Source organism: Eriocheir sinensis, chromosome 11 (assembly GCF_024679095.1).
Source record: "Eriocheir sinensis breed Jianghai 21 chromosome 11, ASM2467909v1, whole genome shotgun sequence".
Taxonomy (NCBI): domain Eukaryota; kingdom Metazoa; phylum Arthropoda; class Malacostraca; order Decapoda; family Varunidae; genus Eriocheir; species Eriocheir sinensis.
Genome location: NC_066519.1, coordinates 23,923,784 through 23,941,644, shown reverse-complemented (window position 1 = coordinate 23,941,644; position 17,861 = coordinate 23,923,784). Strand labels below are relative to the sequence as shown.

At 41.1% G+C, this 17,861-nt stretch overlaps 1 protein-coding gene across 1 annotated transcript; it reads right to left on the bottom strand.

Moving 5' to 3' along the window:
* Positions 1-1,809: 1,809 nt before the first annotated feature.
* Positions 1,810-17,636, bottom strand: LOC126997085 (DNA mismatch repair protein Msh2-like). The gene is made up of 21 exons (XM_050858140.1): positions 17,558-17,636; positions 16,708-16,757; positions 15,911-16,034; positions 14,790-14,932; positions 13,914-14,027; positions 13,188-13,355; positions 12,521-12,709; positions 11,922-12,174; positions 11,624-11,771; positions 11,143-11,248; positions 10,732-10,846; positions 10,152-10,297; positions 9,194-9,365; positions 8,116-8,337; positions 7,022-7,171; positions 6,683-6,765; positions 6,401-6,492; positions 5,958-6,102; positions 4,026-4,103; positions 3,424-3,519; positions 1,810-2,753 (listed from the first exon to the last, which is right to left on the bottom strand). The coding sequence occupies exons 1-21, from the start codon at positions 17,592-17,594 to the stop codon at positions 2,592-2,594; spliced, it is 2,793 nt and encodes a 930-aa protein (XP_050714097.1). The 5' UTR covers positions 17,595-17,636; the 3' UTR covers positions 1,810-2,591.
* Positions 17,637-17,861: the final 225 nt, after the last annotated feature.

Genomic DNA, 17,861 nt, shown 5'->3' with positions numbered 1-17,861 from the left:
GTCTCACTGAGGTTTCAGCCGTACCCAAAGATCCGTCACTTGTCAAGTTCAGTCGATCGGGGGTCTCAGGGTACTAACGCGAGTCTATTGTGTGGACAGACCATGGTAAATTTCACACACACACACACACACACAAACACACGTACGCACGCATGCACGCACGCGCAGAAACTTATAGCGTCGTGCAGCACTCATCCCACAGACTTCCAGCATCTACTTACCATCACAAAATTTTCCCCTTTACGTGGGCGCCTCCGTCACCACTGGCACACCCACCTCCTCTCCGCAGCGCCATGTCTTTGTGCAGCCTGCAGGAGCGAGGGGAACAGTTCACATGGAGTCTACATCACAAAAACCGACGAGCACTACGACAGCGAACTCGAACCTTTGGCGACCATGCAGATGACGCGGTACTCTGGTGAAGCGGCGCGCATGGCGGGGCTTTTTTTTTTTTTTTTTTGTCGTTATGCTGAGGGGGACTTGGTTTTATTTTTACACTGAGATGGACTGTTTGGTTTTATTATTATACTGTGGGACTATTGTTTTATTTTTTATCCTGCGAGGGAATTTTGTTGTATATTTATACTGGTTTTGTTTTATTTTTCATTGAGAGCTTGGCTTTGATAAGGACAGGAATTTCAGGAAGGCCTCGCTGACATGTTTCAATACCGTTCGCAGCCATAATTTATATTAAATTACTGGGTGGGTGTTTTTCTCTAACGCACCCATGTCAAATTTATATAACAAAAATATGTGCAAGTATGTATATAGTCATAGAGTTAACATTTTGAGCATTGAAGCTTTCTGAATGGCAAGCTACTGGTGTTTATCATAGGATGGAACACAATTATTCCAAAGTAGTCCATTCCATCAGGCACCACGGACTATTATAACATTCACAGCCTTGTATTCAGGAGGCTGCTGTAACCTCACACGTACGTACCTATCTATAGCTTAAGAACTCGACACAACCATCCAATGAGCTAGAACAGAGAATATGCTTTGAGTAAAGGCCACTTCTTAAACATTTCGGCACCCAGGCTCACATATAATATAGACAAGGCTTTAAATTTCATGAGTTGAGGGCATTTACTTGGGTAGTTTATGACCTGTATGGTAGTTTGAGTTTCTGTATCATGAACGCAAATTAAATAAATCACAAGGACCTAATTAACCTCCTTTTCAGCCTATAGAAATAGTTTATGTGAAAAGCGAAAGCGTCTGAGAATACCGACCTGCTGATCCCCTTCCTCGGACCTTAGGTAATTATCGAGTAGCGGGCTTTTTTTTTTTTATTATTGTTTACCTTTTTGTGCCCTTGAGCTGTCTCTATTGTTGTTTGTGGGATTGGCCGAGCTTCCCACTAGCCCCAGCACAGACAGGGTTCCTCGACAATGGCATAACTACTCAAAGTACCAGACAACTTTAGCTTCTCTTCCTCCCAGTAATATTATCTATATGTAGTGCACGTTAATAGGATAATAAAATAGGTCATGCATCTGGGGTCATATGGCACATCTCTATGTAGTAAAGAAAAAATATACATAATGCTAAGTTCCCCAAATTAGTGAAAACAAATAAACTGGGACTATTTTAAGCTTTTCACCATCCCATTCCCTGTTTTTGTTTTGTTTTTATGTTACAGACCAGGCAAAGAGGTGGCAATTAATTAAAAGACTCACTACAGGAAGTCAAATTGCAAACTGAGAGGATCTTTCAGAAAAACATCCCAGAACACATAATTTCTCCAAGTTACTGCACCAGTAACTTAAATGATAAAGTTCATGGTAGGCAAACTGAATTACCTACGAGATTCCAACATTTATTAGCCCCTGATGGAGTGGTTAACAAATGGAGCCCACCACTCACAGGTCCTGCAGTGTGGCGCCATGGTTGATGCCAGAACCACAAAAACATTTGGTAAAACAGATATACGAAACACAAGTGGCTGTGCTGTGCTGGCCTCAGTCTCCAGATAGCTGCTCTACATTCTGCTTGACCTCTTGTATGCATAACTATAAAAGTCTTGCAGTATACAGAGTTCCTTAGCCAAATTTCATCAGCCATTGTCACCAAGTAGGATCCAGTTGATTAATGATGGAGTCACTAAAATAATAGGAATGTAGTCTTCTGATATCTGGAGGGCAGGCCAGACTAATAGTAACAAAACCATCACTCTTGTCTACCTCACTGTGGTTACATTTATCTGCCTTATCTTTGTACTGGTAACTGAGTCATGTGTTGTCTCCTTATTTAGCTTGCCCTGATCATAACCTATCTGCCACAGTCTCATCTTGGTTTCCACTTATCTACACTTGAACTGGTAACTGATCCACATATTCTTTCCTAATTTACCTGCCTTATTTTCTTCTTTGAACTCATCTACCTTTGCAGTGATAACAGAAGCATATAATTTTTTTCCTAAATTACCCCTGTTGTCAAGCACTAGCTACCTTGGTCCTTTCTTTCCTTACATTTGCCCGAACTGGCTTTGTGCCGACTTGCTTCATCATCCGCACCTAGCCTGTCTTAGTCTGGTCTGCCCTACACTGCTCTTCCTTTATCCTGTATGTCTTGGTAGTCTAGGGGGGTTAGGTCTCCCTGGGCAGCAGGTGGGCGATGTAGGGGTTGTTGTGTGAGCGGGCCTCCTCCCTGAGCTTCTTCACCTCCCTCTCCAGCTCCTCCTCACTCAGGGCATCACAGTCCAGTTTGCTAATCTTGCTCAGAAAGTCCTCAATCACCTTCTCTCCCTCCTGATGATAAAAGAAATATAGATGTGTAGGTGAGGAAATCCTTGAGAAAGTCAGCATATCAGAAATTATCAACTTCTACAGAATAATAAAAATTATCAGAAAAGGTTATAAGGGTAGGAATAAGGACAAGAAATGTTTCCTTTCAATCAGTTTCTCTCCCTAATAATAAATGAGAAATACATGCACATAAATCCGTGGAAAAGTTAACAAAATAATAGATATTATCTGTATCTATATAAATGATCAGAAAGTACATAGGGGTAGAGATATGGACTAGAAATCCTTCCTTTCAATCACCTTCTTTCCCTCTCAAAAATAAAGGATTTTTTTTAAAGAAATCCTTGGTAAAGTCAAAATATCAGAAATTATTAAAATCTTTAAAAACTATCAGAAAAGGTATAGGGGTAGAAATAAGGACTAGAAATCATTCCTTTCCCTAAATCAATGAGAAAAAAGAGCAGGTTGTACAGAGCCTTGAAGCCCTACCTTTCCAGGTGGTATTTATCTAAGGTCTCTGCATTAGTGAGGAGGACGAACTCGATAAATAATTTGAGGTCGGTTCATCAAACATCTAATCCAAAAAATTAGAAAAATGCCGATAAATGGAAAATTATATTTAACGTGTGTTTCTAAAGACAGGTAACCAATACCTTGTCCAAGACTCTCTCACCTCCTTCTGAAGCTTCCTCTTTTTCACAGCTTCCTCGGAATCATCTTCAACATCCCCAAAGTCATCTTCCATCTCACTGGCTTTCTTCTTGGCAAACTGTGGAAGAAAAAGAAATTAAAACAAAATACTTCAAAAGAAAACATATTATAAGGTTCTTGAAAGTAATAAGCCCATGAATTGAGTGATTAGGAAAAGCTCTCTACACATTACTTAATTGACACATCAAAATTTTCCCGATTCAGCAAAGGAGAAACATTATATCTACATAATTAAGGTCCATATTATCAAACAATTTGTGTCTCAAACACAAGGAGTGGAGGACATTTCAATGGGTAGTTTTATAACTCTGGTGGAAGTATGACAAAGCTTCTGTAGCATAAATGTAAGAAATCTCTCATGAAAACTCAATTATAATCTCTTTTTTGTTATACAGAAATAATTGATGTGCGAGGCAGAGACATCTAAGAATACTGCCCTAAGAGTACAATTAAAGTCCTCTGATGAATTAATGAACAATTTTCTCTTAAGCATAAAATCCTCAGTAAGGTAGTATGTCATTCTTCAATAGTATCTATAAAAGTATTCATTGCAGGAACACTTGCCTCTATTGCCGTGGCTGGGAAGTTGGCAAGCTCAGCCACATGGATACCAAAGCTGCGGTCACAGGGGCCGGGACGAACCTGAAAAAAATAATAAATAAGATAAATATATAAAATAGTGGGTTTAGTGGAAAAAGAAGCAATAGGCTCTCACATGTGGAAAAGATTTATTTGGTGGAAAAAGGGTAACAAATTTAGTGGAGGAAGAAAGAATATCACGAGGAACAATAATTTAGGTGGAGAAATGGTAGTCAACAAATTTAGTAGAGTAAAAAACAATATCATGGGAAAAAGGCATTAGGTGGGGCAAGGGTAATAAAGAAATTTAGTGGAGGAAGAAACAATAAGAAACAATATCATACACGGCAAAGGAAAGTTAGATGGACCAAGGGCGGTAAAAAAAAACGACCGCAGTACATATTAGCAAACAAAAAGAGAATTGTGTTATGTAGGCCAACTTCTGTCAGCCTATCATGAGTATTATTTACTGTTCCCATCCACCTATTCATCACACCACCTTTTAACATCCAGTCTTATTTGTACCTTCCACATAATTGCTAAGTCTGCTCTATTCATCCACTTCCCTGCTTTTGAATGAATGGGTGGAATATGTTGGACAGAAGGGGGAGAATGGGAGGTAACATTAAGGGATATGGAATAAGATAAAAGTATGACAACTAAAAGGGAAAAAAAAAAAAAAAAAAAAAAAAATGCCACAAATGAATAAAGACTAGAAGATATACATACTTAACAAAAGAAAGGCAACATAAGATAAACATTTGCCAAGTAGAAAAAACATGTCTTCCAAAAAGAAAGATATGGTTTGAAGAAGTACTCGTTTACAAAAAGGAAAGATATGGTTTGAAGAAGTACTCGTTTACAAAAAGAAAGATATGGTTTGAAGAAGTACTCGTTTACAAAAAGAAAGATATGGTTTGAAGAAGTACTCGTTTACAAAAAGAAAGATATGGTTTGAAGAAGTACTCGTTTACAAAAAGAAAGATATGGTTTGAAGAAGTACTCGTTTACAAAAAGAAATATATTGTTTTAAGAAGTACTCGTTTACCAAAAGAAAGATATGGTTTGAAGAAGTACTCGTTTACAAAAAGAAAGATATGGTTTGAAGAAGTACTCGTTTACAAAAAGAAAGATATGGTTTGAAGAAGTACTCGTTTACAAAAAGGAAAGATATGGTTTGAAGAAGTACTCGTTTACAAAAAGGAAAGATATGGTTTGAAGAAGTACTCATTTACAAAAGGGAAAGATATGGTTTGAAGAATTACTCATTTACAAAAAGGAAAGATATGGTTTGAAGAAGTACTCATTTACAAAAGGGAAAGATACAGTTTGAAGATGTACTCACTTACAAAAAGAAAAATATGGTTTGAAGAACTCGTTTACAAAAGAAAGATAAGGTTTGAAGAAGTACTCATTTACACAAGATAAGAAGACTATGAGCCAGATTCATGGTCCAAGACAGTGGCTATGTATTGGCCTGAACCACTTTTCAACCATCTACACTCCACAATGGTTAGGTTTTCAATGCAGCACCAGATACAAAAGAGACTTCCCGTATGGTTTCCTCAACTTTCGTAACTTAAATATGGACACCAAACACTACACAAGGATTTCCGTAACCCGGTAGCAGCGACGAGCCAAATTTGTGGCTTTACCATGTTTGTGCCATGATATAGACCCACAAAAATAGATGATACATAAACTGATCACAAATGCTTTGATATATATTATGAAATGGTTTGTGTGAGTGATGATTTTTTTCTCATTTTTCTTGCTTAGAGGGACCATTAAGAAACATGATCCCCGCTGCTACCGGGTTAAGTCTTTGGTATTGGTTTGGAGGCTTCCTAACCCATCATGGCAAACTGTGAAAGTGGCCCATGACATCCGGGTAAGTGAAGGCTTCAGGACACTCACCAAGTAGAGGAGGGTGAGTGTGCCGTGAGCAGTGGTGGCGGTGACGTGGAAGTTCCTGACACTGTCCACCTCCTTGGCCAGAGCCGTCACCTCGTGGAAGTGTGTGGCGAACAGCGTGAAGGACCTGATCTCCTTGGCGATGTGTCTGGTAAAAGAGGGAAGGTGGATCACTTACTTCATCATTCATTCAACACATTGCTCCTCTTGATATAGGGGCATTATAGGGTTTCCATTATTATTACTTCCAATTTTGATTCATTACATTACTATTTATTCTTCAAGTTGTCATTTATTACTATTACATGAAACAAGCCCATCAATAGCACTTACTCAGACAAGGCCATTACTTTTACTTCCAATTTTTATTCATTACATTACTTTTATTATTCCCAGAGTTGTCATTAATTACTATTATGTGGAATTAACCCATCAATATAACTTACTCAGACAAGGCCCAGGCAAGACCAAAGCCATCGTAGGTGGAGGTTCCTCGGCCCAGCTCATCGATAAGAATTAAGGAGTTCTCTGTGGCAGACTATGAGGGAGAGAATGATTGGGTTAGAAACATGCCATAAGGAGAGAATGACAGGGTTAGTAGTATGCCAAAAGAAGGGAATGATTGAGTGAGTAGAGTGACAAAGAGATAAAATGACAAGACACTTTTAAAATACTTTACCCTGAAAAAGCAGCTTAACTTAACCCCATCCTAGTCTTGCTACACTTACCCTCAGAATGGTGGATGTCTCGAGCATCTCAGCCATGAAGGTGGACACTCCCCTCTGCTGGTTGTCCCCGGCACCCACACGAGCTGCAGGAGGAGGGGAGAATGTGAGGCAAATATTTGAAAGGGAGGAAGAAAGATGGAAAATGTGAGGTAATATATGAAAGAGAAGAAGAAGAAAAGTTATCTATTGTTACTATATAGCTCTCTTCTATCACCCAAACCATTCACACATATAATGCATTTCTATTACCAAAGCAATCTATACTCCTATATGTTCATTCCAACCACCAAAGTTATCTATTCTTATACAGCCCTTTTTCAGCACTAGCACCACACTCACCCAGGATAGAGTCGACGATGGACACCTCAGCCTTCTCGCAGGCCACAAAGGAGCCAACCTGGGCCATCAGCACGGCCACACCCGCCGACCTCAGGAAGGTACTCTTGCCGCCCATGTTTGGCCCCGTGATGATGTGGAAACGGCCAGACTCTGTGGGTGGATGGATGAGTGGAAGAGAGATAGAGGGTGAGGTTCTGTATATACTAAAGGTATTTATCTATTTTTGTTACCATTTATATTTTTCAACAGGGTGAGGCAGCTGAAGGGTGTGATTCATTATATACATCAGTCTGTTATCTAGTTTTTATTTATCTTTCTTATATTTATCAATCTATTTACTGAGTAAGAGACAGGAGATAAGGTCTGCCATTTATCTGTTTTCACCATCATTATTTGTCTGTTAGGTAAGAGATTAAGGCTGAGGTCTTCTATTCACCTCTTCTCCTATATAACCTCTAATCAATCCTTAACAGTTGCCTATAGTCATAAAAAAATATAGAATGCCAAATGTCGTCATAGTCAAATGGATACTTTTGACAGCTAGACATGGGGCAGTAGTAATTACAGTGTTTAAATTCTTCTCAACTGAGACCCCTAACACATTCCCCTGCTCACTTCCTTCCCACCTTTATCCTTTTCAGTTACTGACCTCCTTTATTTTGCCAGTTTTTGTCTACAGTTGCATATATTTTGTGTTATCCTAGGGAGGTTTAGAAACATGAGCAGTGCACAAGTTATACCCTGCCCAAGTTAAGACATCAGAGAATTACACATCTTAAATCCCAGTTGAGTTAAGGAGAGGAGAGGAGAAAAGAGGAGAAGAGAGGGAGGGAGAGGAGAGGAGGAGTGCAGAGGATAGGAGAGATGAGGAGAGGACAGGAGAGAAGAGGCAAGGATGAGAGGGGAGAGGAGAAGAAATAAGAGGCACAAGTTTAGAGACTCCATGGTTCATAGTCTCAGATGCTTTGGGCTCTGAGGTGTCAGGAAAGGTATTACATGGAGCTGCCAAGGGTTTACATGGTGTCTATCAAGGATAATCCCTCAAAAGCTATTCATCACATGACCCACACACAGAACAGAGCAGCCTCACTCACCATCCTCGAGGCAGCAGTTGTTGGGTATGAAGGAGACCTCATCCTGCAGCTCTAGACAGGGGTGCCTCATGCCCTCCAGCCGCAGCACCCCCGAGCCCTTTGGCAGCAGGCGGGGCCGCACATAGGGCACCGGGGCACTCACAGCGGCGGAGGCAAGTGCGTGGATGCAGTCTAGAACGGCCAGCACCTGTCCCAGCTTCTGTATCACCTCCACATACCCAGCTGGTGAGGGGGAGAATAATTATAGCATTTATACAGCTTTTCCCTACACAAGATTATTAGTCTTTGAAAATATACTTGGATCATTCATATGGCATCTCCTCCCTACATAAAATGCTTGGAAAAACAAACCTGGATTATCTATCATTTCTTTCCCCTGCCTATGCTTTATACTTATCTGATTAAAAAAAATCAAAATATTAGACTTTCTAGTTTTGTGATAATGTGTGTCTGATCATTGAAACTTAACATTTTTATTATCATTCTCATTTCCTTCCTCCCATCATTACCCCTCCCCATAGCTGGGCGTTATCGCGATAAGTTATCGCAATACTTTATCGCTGATAACATAATTGGGTTATCGGCCATCCGCTACTCATTTATATATTTATCGGTATCTTCATTACTTTTGTAACCAAACTAGCGGTAATCGCTACTTTTTTCCGTCTCTCAGAAAAAAGAAAAAAAACGTAGTCTCCTCCCTACTGCGTATGCGTGGCCCGGGCGCCCACTGTTGTGTGAAAAACTTCAGGGTATGAAATATCTTCAGTGAAGAGATTTCATACTTATATCATCAACATTAAAACACTAGGTTATTTTTTTATGTAAAACTCAAAAATCACTATATCAAAGAGAAAAATCATTTAACTTTGCCCCCAAAATTATTATTCACTGCCTGACATTTGTGATCCCGTTGTAAAGAGCCCAAACAGAGAACAGCGGCTTGTGTTTTCCATTATCAGTTATCGGGTATTGGGAATATGATTTTCTGTTATCATGCCCAGCTATGCCCCTCCCCTTCATGCCTTTAGCCGTTCTCATCAGTAACTTCCTCCCATTCTCCTCCTCCATCACTCACCAGCAATGCCAATAATCTCCTCCACCAGGGTCTTCTGCTGCTCTGCGTACTCTTCCTTGGCTGCAAGGTGCTGTTCGTTGAGGTCCTGCAGCGCCCCGTTCCTGAACCTCACGCCAGTCTTGTTGGTGTCGATGATGGTGTAGTTCCTGTTGTTGCGAAGGACCTTTTCCTCCTGTGGGTGGAGAGGTGGAAAGGGTAAGGCTGCTGCTACTTCATGATGATGTAACTAAAGCCTTGTAGCCTCATCAATATATTTTTATTCAATCTTTTTCTTAGGCCTATATTTGCCCACATTTCAAGGCTCACACATTCACATTTGATAAGGATTTTGTAGAGGTTGTGGGTATTTCCTTGGGTAATTTTATGAGCCTAGTGATGGTTTGACAAGGCTTCTACATCATGTAGCTACATGGAAAACACTCGTGAAAACAACAACAGAAGGCCACGCTTACTTTGAACTGGTCCTTCAACCTTACTACTGCCCTAACGTAACCCTGACATGTATCTTTTTCTTGACACATATTTAAACAAACTAAACAAATCTACCTCACTTTAAACATCCTTTATCATTTCCTCATACACAAACCTAACCTAACGTAATCTAACCTAACCTAACCTAACGTAATCTAACCTAACCTAACCTATATCTCTTTTCTTCCACATACTTCAACAAATCTAAGCGGAGCCAACCTAATTTGACTTGTAATATTTCTCCACACACAAACCTGATCTAACTTACCTAACCTAACCTAGACCTTATCCTCTTTCCTCCATACACACACACACACACACATGGAACAGCTTGCAGGAAGAGGTGGTGGAGGCGAGCAGTGTCCAACAAACGAAAGAAAGGCTGGATAAATGTAGATATGGAGACAGGACTATTAAGAGTTTAACTCAGGCCCAGTAGCCTACAAATAGGTAAATACACACATAACATGTACAACAAAACACCAACCTTGAGTGTGATGCGGAAGAAGTGGCCGAGCTGTGAGTTTGCCTCCAGCTTGAGACTCTTCCCAGAATCCAGACACAGGTCACTGGACACCCTCCTCAGCTGGCCTTGAATCTGCTCCTCCAGGTTGTCCATTGTCTCACGAAGCTCTGGAGAAAGGAGCAGATGGATGGATGAACCTGGATGTATGGATGTGCCTCTCTTTTGGCCACTCCTTCTAATTGCTTTTGAAGTAGAAGTTATTAGGGGCCTTTTTTGTTATTGTTTTTGTTTGTTACCCTTGAGCTATTCCCTTTACCATAAAAAACGAAGGATTGTTGGTAGAGGCAGATGTAAGAAAGGTGAAGGGGGGATAAGAAAGGTTACCAACGAAAGACTCGAGGGAAGTGTCTGCTGGATATATTCGGAAAAAAAAGACGAAATGTTTTGAAAAATTATAAAATGTTCATGTACCAAAATATTCCCTCATGTGGAATTCACTGGCATATAGAAACACCTGGTAATTTCTTCACCTTCCTTTCATCCCCCCTTTCCCTTCACAGCTCCCACCCCTTCCAAACACCTCATCAGCACATCAACCCACCTGTCAGGCTATTGTCAAAGTCGGCCTTGATGACGTACTCGCCCTTGTTGGCAATCTCAAAGTCCATGGTGGTCTCTATCATCTCCTGGAACTTGGCCAGGTCTGATATCAGCTCCTGCCAGGGGGTAAAGAGTGGTTACAAGAGAAGAAGAGGGTAAACAATATGCACGTGTGGGCAAATAATAAACACACAAAACACAAAATAATGAAGAAAAATGGCGAACACACAAAACTTGGTCATGTCTTGTTTCAGTTTTTGTCAAGTGTGTGAAAAATACTTAAAGAGTAGGAGAGCAAGAGACACAGAAGTTGGCAAAAAATATAGTATAATGAGGGATATTACAAGCTTGACTCAATCTTGTAGAAATATGCATAGGTGAGATACACACACACACACACACACACACACACCTGCAGTGGGGTGGTGAAGACAGCAGCGAGGGAGGAGGTGTGTGCCCCATCATAGTGTGCTACGGCCTGACACAGGTCTGGCAACCGCTCCACACACCGGTAGAATCTGGGGGAGGAAGGAGGGTCAGATATAACCTTTGCTGATATCTCCCATAATCCACATGTACATGGACCTGTGAATGACGCTGCTGCAAGCAGTAGGGGTCAACAATACCTGTAGCAATTCTCAAGGGAGGGAAAGTGAGTTATTTTTTCTTGTTTTACAGGAAAGGAATTAGTTCAAGGGTAATAATAAATAATAACAAAAGAGTCTGTTATGCACTGCTCCTGTAAAAGACTGCAAAGATGAGTGGCTAAAAGAGAGGTCAATTTTGGATGAAATTTCAGAGCTTGTGAGGAAAGCAAGTGAGGTCAGGGAGGATGACAGGCAAGAGGAGGAAAGAGAGGCAAAGGAGGAAAGGACAAAAGAAGGAAGGCATACCTGTAGCAGTCCTGGAGGGAGGCTTCCTTGCGTGTCAGCTTGCGACAGAGGCGGCTGAGGTCGGGAATCTGCTTGAGGTGGTCCTCCCCCAGACTGTGCCGCAGCTGTACTGAAGACACCATCGCCTCAACCAGATCAAGCCGTTCCTCTAGGGACAGACAGATCAGGGTCAAAGCCATGAGAGGTCAACAAGTTTTTCAGGAGACTAATCAGGGTTAAAATCATGACATCAAGGACCACTTTCCTAAACCAAAACACTTATCCATTGCTTTCAGTCAGTGTCACTCCATCAACTCACCAATCTTGTTGATGTCCACCAGGGGCTGCCGGAGCCACTGCAGCATGAGGCGATGGCCAAGGGAGGTGCGGCACTTGTCCAGGAGGCCAAGGAGGGAGTGTGTCTTGGCTGCCGGCACACCAGCCCCCTCCCGGCCCCCCTCCACAGGCTCCACGTGCAGGGCCCGTACTGCCGCGGCATCCAGGCGCATGAAGTGACTCAGGTCATAAGGGGCCAGGGTGAATTGCTTGAAGTTGGACTCATCATTCAACAGCTGGGGAAGAAGGAAGGTGTGAGGGAGGGGGGTCCAGTTGGAGGGAAAGCTTTGCAATGGTACCTTCTTTTGTCCCTATTGTGTGGTTGTGAATTTACAGATTTAACCAGATTTATAAGAAGCTTGAAGAGAGAGAGAAAATGTATCTAGGGGTCATCCAAATGAAGGCTGCACCATTAAGGTAAAGGTAATCTTTAAAGAATATGCTAAGATGTTTGCTGCATCAGTGCTCATCTCTTCACCTCAGCCCTTGAGCCTGCAGTGGAGAAGAACCCATAACTCATGTCAAAAGGAAAAAAATAATTATAAAATCAACAGACACAGAAGGAAACAAACACACACACACCTCCAAGTACTTAATAACAGCTGCCAGGGCTGCCGAGGCATGTGGCCCGCCCAGCTCAGGGTGTGCGAGGGAGGCAGACGCTCCCCCCTTCTTCTTCCTCAGCAGCCGCCCCAAATCCTGCTCCAAATCCTTGTTGTTGAACTCGGCGCGCTTCCTCTCTGTCACCAGCAGGGGATTGCGGGACATGACCTGAAAGAGGTAAAGGCACAGTAATGATACACGAGATTGTGAAAAAAGGAGAGACAAGAACAAACTCTCACAAAGAATGGTAAAGAAAAATGAGAAAAAAAGGAAAAAGACTTTACCCAAAATAGGAAAAGGGAATATAAGCCCTTGTGCTGTCTCCTTTACTGTAAAAAAAATAAAAAATAAAAAATAAAAAATAAAAAAAAAGCAGATTTAAAAAGAGGAAAAGCAAGAGGTTTGACCCCCAAAAATATGAGGAAGATTGAGAAGTAGAAGCAAAGGAGCAAGATCACTAAAATATATCATCAAAAAGGGAACACAATGCAATACCTCAAGGAGAAATCAAAGAACCATGAGTGAAGGACAGCTGGATCTCAAAACGTAAACAGGTGAAGGATAAATACCTTATATAAAAAGAAACATCACTGAATGGTCCAAACTAACACCCCCTCCCTACAGGACTCCCCGCAGCCTCACCCACCTGCTTGAGCCTTGCTGCTGTCGGTCCCTGGTCCCCGGCAGGCAACAGACACTCCCTGGGGGATAGCTGCACCACCAGGGCCTCAAGGTTACTGAAGGCCTCCGTGTCATTGAACTCTGCCAGGCGAACCTCCTGTGTGGCCACATCCACGTACCCAATGCCCACCACCTGAGGAAGATTTGTGTTAATGATACAGACAGTTGGAGGACAGTCACCTAATATTATAATAAAAATGAGAAAATTGATGAAAAAGATGATATTAGGAAAGATTTTGTAGTCATGTGGATCTACTGCCTATTCACATCCACATACCAACCACATTAACTATATACATCATTTAATTCATTAGAGTAAATTGTAATAACACTGGAAAATCTTGAAATGTTCACCTCTAAGTACCCATAAGAGAAGTCACAACATGAATGACTCCAGTTCAACTTCATTCTAACTTAAATTGTAATGAAACAGAAATCAATATCATTGGACAGATACAAATAAACTGATCTAACAACTGCAAGAGAAAAAACTGAGTAGGGTGTAAACAAAAAAATATTAAACAATCCTAAGAATAACATGTAGAATTACTATTAAAACACAGGAATACAAGTGAATGAATGATAAATGAATGAATAACAGAACACGGGAAAACAAATCCTGAAAATCAAGGCACAATAAAAGACTGGTAAATACAGTTGAGCACAGGGCACCAACAGGTAAATCCCTCACCTTCTGGTTTCCATCAGGCGCCACCTTGACGGCCATGACACCAGTGGTAACGGTGCAGTCGCTGTTGGCACCAAACAACACCTCCTCCAACTGGGACAGGTTGCCCGGGGACGCCTGCAAGGGAGGGGGAGGTGAGGGAGCTGCTCAATGTCTGGGACTATGATGGACAGGAGGGAAAGGGGGAAGGGAAAAAAAGACAGACAGACTGACACACGAATACACAGAGACAGACACAAATAGACAAAGACAGTCTGACAAACATATATAGCCAATGCCTAGGTTTGTATGATGGAGAGGAGGGGAAAGCATGTGAGGGAAAAAAAGATAAATAGATGCAGACAGACAGACGGACAGTCACAGATATAGACACAGACTGAGACAGACACAGACTGACAAACAAACACAGCTAGTGAGTTGGGGAGCTAAAGACACAAGCAAATGAAACACAAAAAAATCACCAAAACAGACAGAAATATAGAAAAAAACAGCACTGAAAACAGAAAAAGGAAAAGAGAGAGCTAGTTAAGAAAAAAAGAAAGTGGCAGCAAAAAGTTTATAAAAAATTGCTATAGAGAAATCATACACCAAACAAAGCCAGCAACAAAAATACAGAGAAAAAGCACATAAAACAGAAAAGACAAACACAGAACCAGTCAACAAAAAAAGAAAGTGGAGGAAACAGGAGCTTATAAAATGACTACAGAAGAAAAATCACACATGAAAAATAGACAATAGGAATATAGAAAAATAACATATATAGCAGAAAAAAAAAAAAGCCAGTTAACCCTCCCCCCAAAATGACAGCAACAGGAGCTTTTAAAAATTTGATGACACGATAACAAAAAGACAGCGACAGGTATAACAGGACTGGCTCACCCGATAGTCCAGCTCCCAGTCATTCTTGGTGGAGGACCTGGACTTGTACACCTCCACCCGGTAGTGTTTGACCAGCAGGAGGTCGCGCATAAATGACTCAAAGTTCAGGCGACTCAGCACCACTGACTCCACCTTGTTGCTGCCTGGTGAACGGTGGGGAAAGAAAGGTCACCTGCTGTTAGGGGTCTGGTATTGGTGGGGGTAGCTGTATAAATTTTGTCCAGTCTGTGATATCTACCCTGAATAAAAGATTCCAAATGCCCGAAATTTTGTACTCTGCAACATCTTTTCACTGTATCGCTTATTCTCTTAACACTATATAAAATCTTCTTTATCCCATGTCTTCAGGCCGTATTACAAGTTGAATCTGAGAAGTTTTGGGTCCCTACAGAGTTATTCATCCCAAACTCTGTAGGGACCCGAAACTTCTCAGATTCAACTTGTAATACGCCCCCTGAGCCAAAATTTGTAGGGACCCGAAATTTCTCGGATTCGACTTGTAATACAGCCCTTTGTCCCACCTCCACCTTCTCCCTCATGTCTCTGTTAAACCTATACCATTTTGAATCTGTATTTTATCTATAACACCACCTCCCACAAATTTATAGTGCCTTAAGTCTCATTTCCAACATCCTGTAAAAGATATATAAACTTATCTCTCCATTTTGTCTTTATGCCTCCTTTTCAAATGCTTATAGCCTATATACCTTATGATTTTGCTCAGTCACCAAAACCTCTCTCAGCAATGTTTAACACCTCCCCAAATGCACCTTATCCCTTGGTTCAGTGCACAACACCTCTCTGTGCAGTCCTTAACCTTAATTAAATGTACCACCTCCAAACTTACCCCCTTTGACTACTTTTCTGTTTCTACCCTCCTCTACTATTTTTTTTTTTTTTTTTTTTTACAGTATAGGAAACAGCTCAAGGGCAAAGACAAAAACAAAGTACATAAAAGCCTTCTAAGCACTGCTCCTGTAAAGAGAGAAGAATGAAAGGCCAAAAAGAGAGTTCAGTTTTGGATGGAGGGTGTCTTGATACTCTCTTCTTTGCACCTCCCCTCCTGTTTGAACCTGAGCCTAGCATCTTAACCTTTATCCCCTTGACCCTCCTGTTCTCACCTCCGCCCAGCATCTTCACCACGGCATGGGTGCGGAACAGCTCCCGGGCAGCCAGCAAAGCATCCTGGCCATGCACGGTGTAGTACTCCCCACGGTCAAACACCCGGACTGTTGTGTTGGGTTTCTGGTGGAGAGATATGAATAGTGATAATGATACACAAGAATAAAAGGAGATTATAAGAGTTTACCTGAATTTTTGTACTGGGTTTCTAGTGGAGAGAAATATATAGTTGTGATTATGAATTTATGATGCATATTGATACATAAGGATATAAGGAGACTAGTATAAGCATTTATGGTGAAGAGCAGAAGAGGTATGAACAGTTATTGCACAAAATTATACAACTTTCTTAATTAATTGATTTCTTCCTCCTAACAGCATATGACTAAACAAATTATAATACAAACTTAGCAGACTTCAATTTTACTTAGCATAGACACTCTAAACTTGAACATTCCGCCATAATTGATTTCCCAGCAACACGTGAAACCCTCAAGCGTATTAATACCCATCACACCACAAGGGTAAATCAATTACTCCATTTCTATAAGATTCTATATTCTAGTCCTCTTTCTCCTCTCTCATCGCTTCCACTTTCATTTTCTCTTCCTTGGAGTCTCAGGTGTTTAGAGAAATGTTAACAGGCCAGTTTATAGTGTTTGCACTCCTCCCTCTCTACCTGTTTTGTCTCTTATAATAATACTCACCAATAAGTTCTGTGGGTTTCTTAATAATAAAAATAAAAATAAATAGTAAATAATCATAAAAACTAGGACTGTGCTGGTGCTTCACTCACCTCTGGCAGGTTCCTGAAGTAGGAGAGGAAGCCCTGCTCATTGGCCCCATCTGGAACATAACACAAAGCCATCCACATTACATGTATAATATCCTTTTTCACTACCTTTACCACTTTTTCTTTACTTTTAAGTTTTTCCGCCTTCATATTATAGTTAAGGGACATGTATTTCGTCCCTTAACTATAATGCGGAGGCGTAATATCGTATTTTGGAGGCGCGTAGTGATTCTCAATAATTACCCATTAATGTAAGAAAGGAAAAGAAGGGGGCCCAAAATGGTGCCTTGAGGTACCCCAGAAGTTACAGGAAGTCAGCACGGCTTTCGGCCCGAACGTTCGTGCGAGACTCAATTACTTGTGACCACACAGGACATTTTACAGTCAATACAACCCCAAAATTAGACAAGTTGACGCCATAATACTTGACTTTGCCAAAGCCTTCGACAAAGTTCCCCACCAAAGACTGTTAGCTAAATTAGAATTCTATGGCATACGAGGACAACTTTCGGACTGGAGTGGTATTCCAGTCAACTTGTCTAATTTTGGGGTTGTATTGACTGTAAAATGTCCTGTGTGGTCACAAGTAATTGAGTCTCGCACGAACGTTTGGGCCGAAAGTCGTGCTGACTGTCAGTCTGTATAAAGAGACGGTTCCCAAAGCAGTAACAGAGGTGTGAAATAATGTGTTCCCCGAGGACCGGCTGCCATCTCTAACTTACGTCCATTTTTTAGTTATTCGACCTTGACAGACCGAATATAAAGCGTGTATGAAAAACAATAGCACAGAGTTAACGTGGAGATAAAGAGGAGTTCCTAAAGGAGTATAATAAGTGTATGATAACGTGTTTACCGAGGGTTGGCGTCTCCTTGGCCTGCACCGTTGCCATGTTTGTTTACAAGTGGCCTTTTCCCGCGAGTTTGGGCTTTATATACATTAACTGCCCTATTTTACTCTACTACTAAAATTTCTAAACACCGAATGGACATACGAATAAATCAGCTTCATTATTGTTACAGCCTTGAGTTTTTGGCGTGACTGTAAAAGGAATAAATAGTGAGAGTGTATGTAAAGATCAGAAAGGCGGCAAATTAAAAAAAAAGTGAGAAAAAAAAAGAAAAAAAAAGATTGGTAGTAACACGAGCTTATGAAAAAT

Bases quoted from the DNA above. Each gene is read 5' to 3' on its own strand.
- LOC126997085 (XM_050858140.1), bottom strand. From the start codon at position 17,594: ATGGCAACGGTGCAGGCCAAGGAGACGCCAACCCTCG. The intron at 14,028-14,789 runs GTGAGCCAGTCC...CCTCCCTTGCAG, and splicing joins ACTGGGAGCTGGACTATCGG to GCGTCCCCGGGCAACCTGTC. The intron at 12,175-12,520 runs GTGTGTGTGTGT...CTTCTTCCCCAG, and splicing joins CTGTTATTAAGTACTTGGAG to CTGTTGAATGATGAGTCCAA.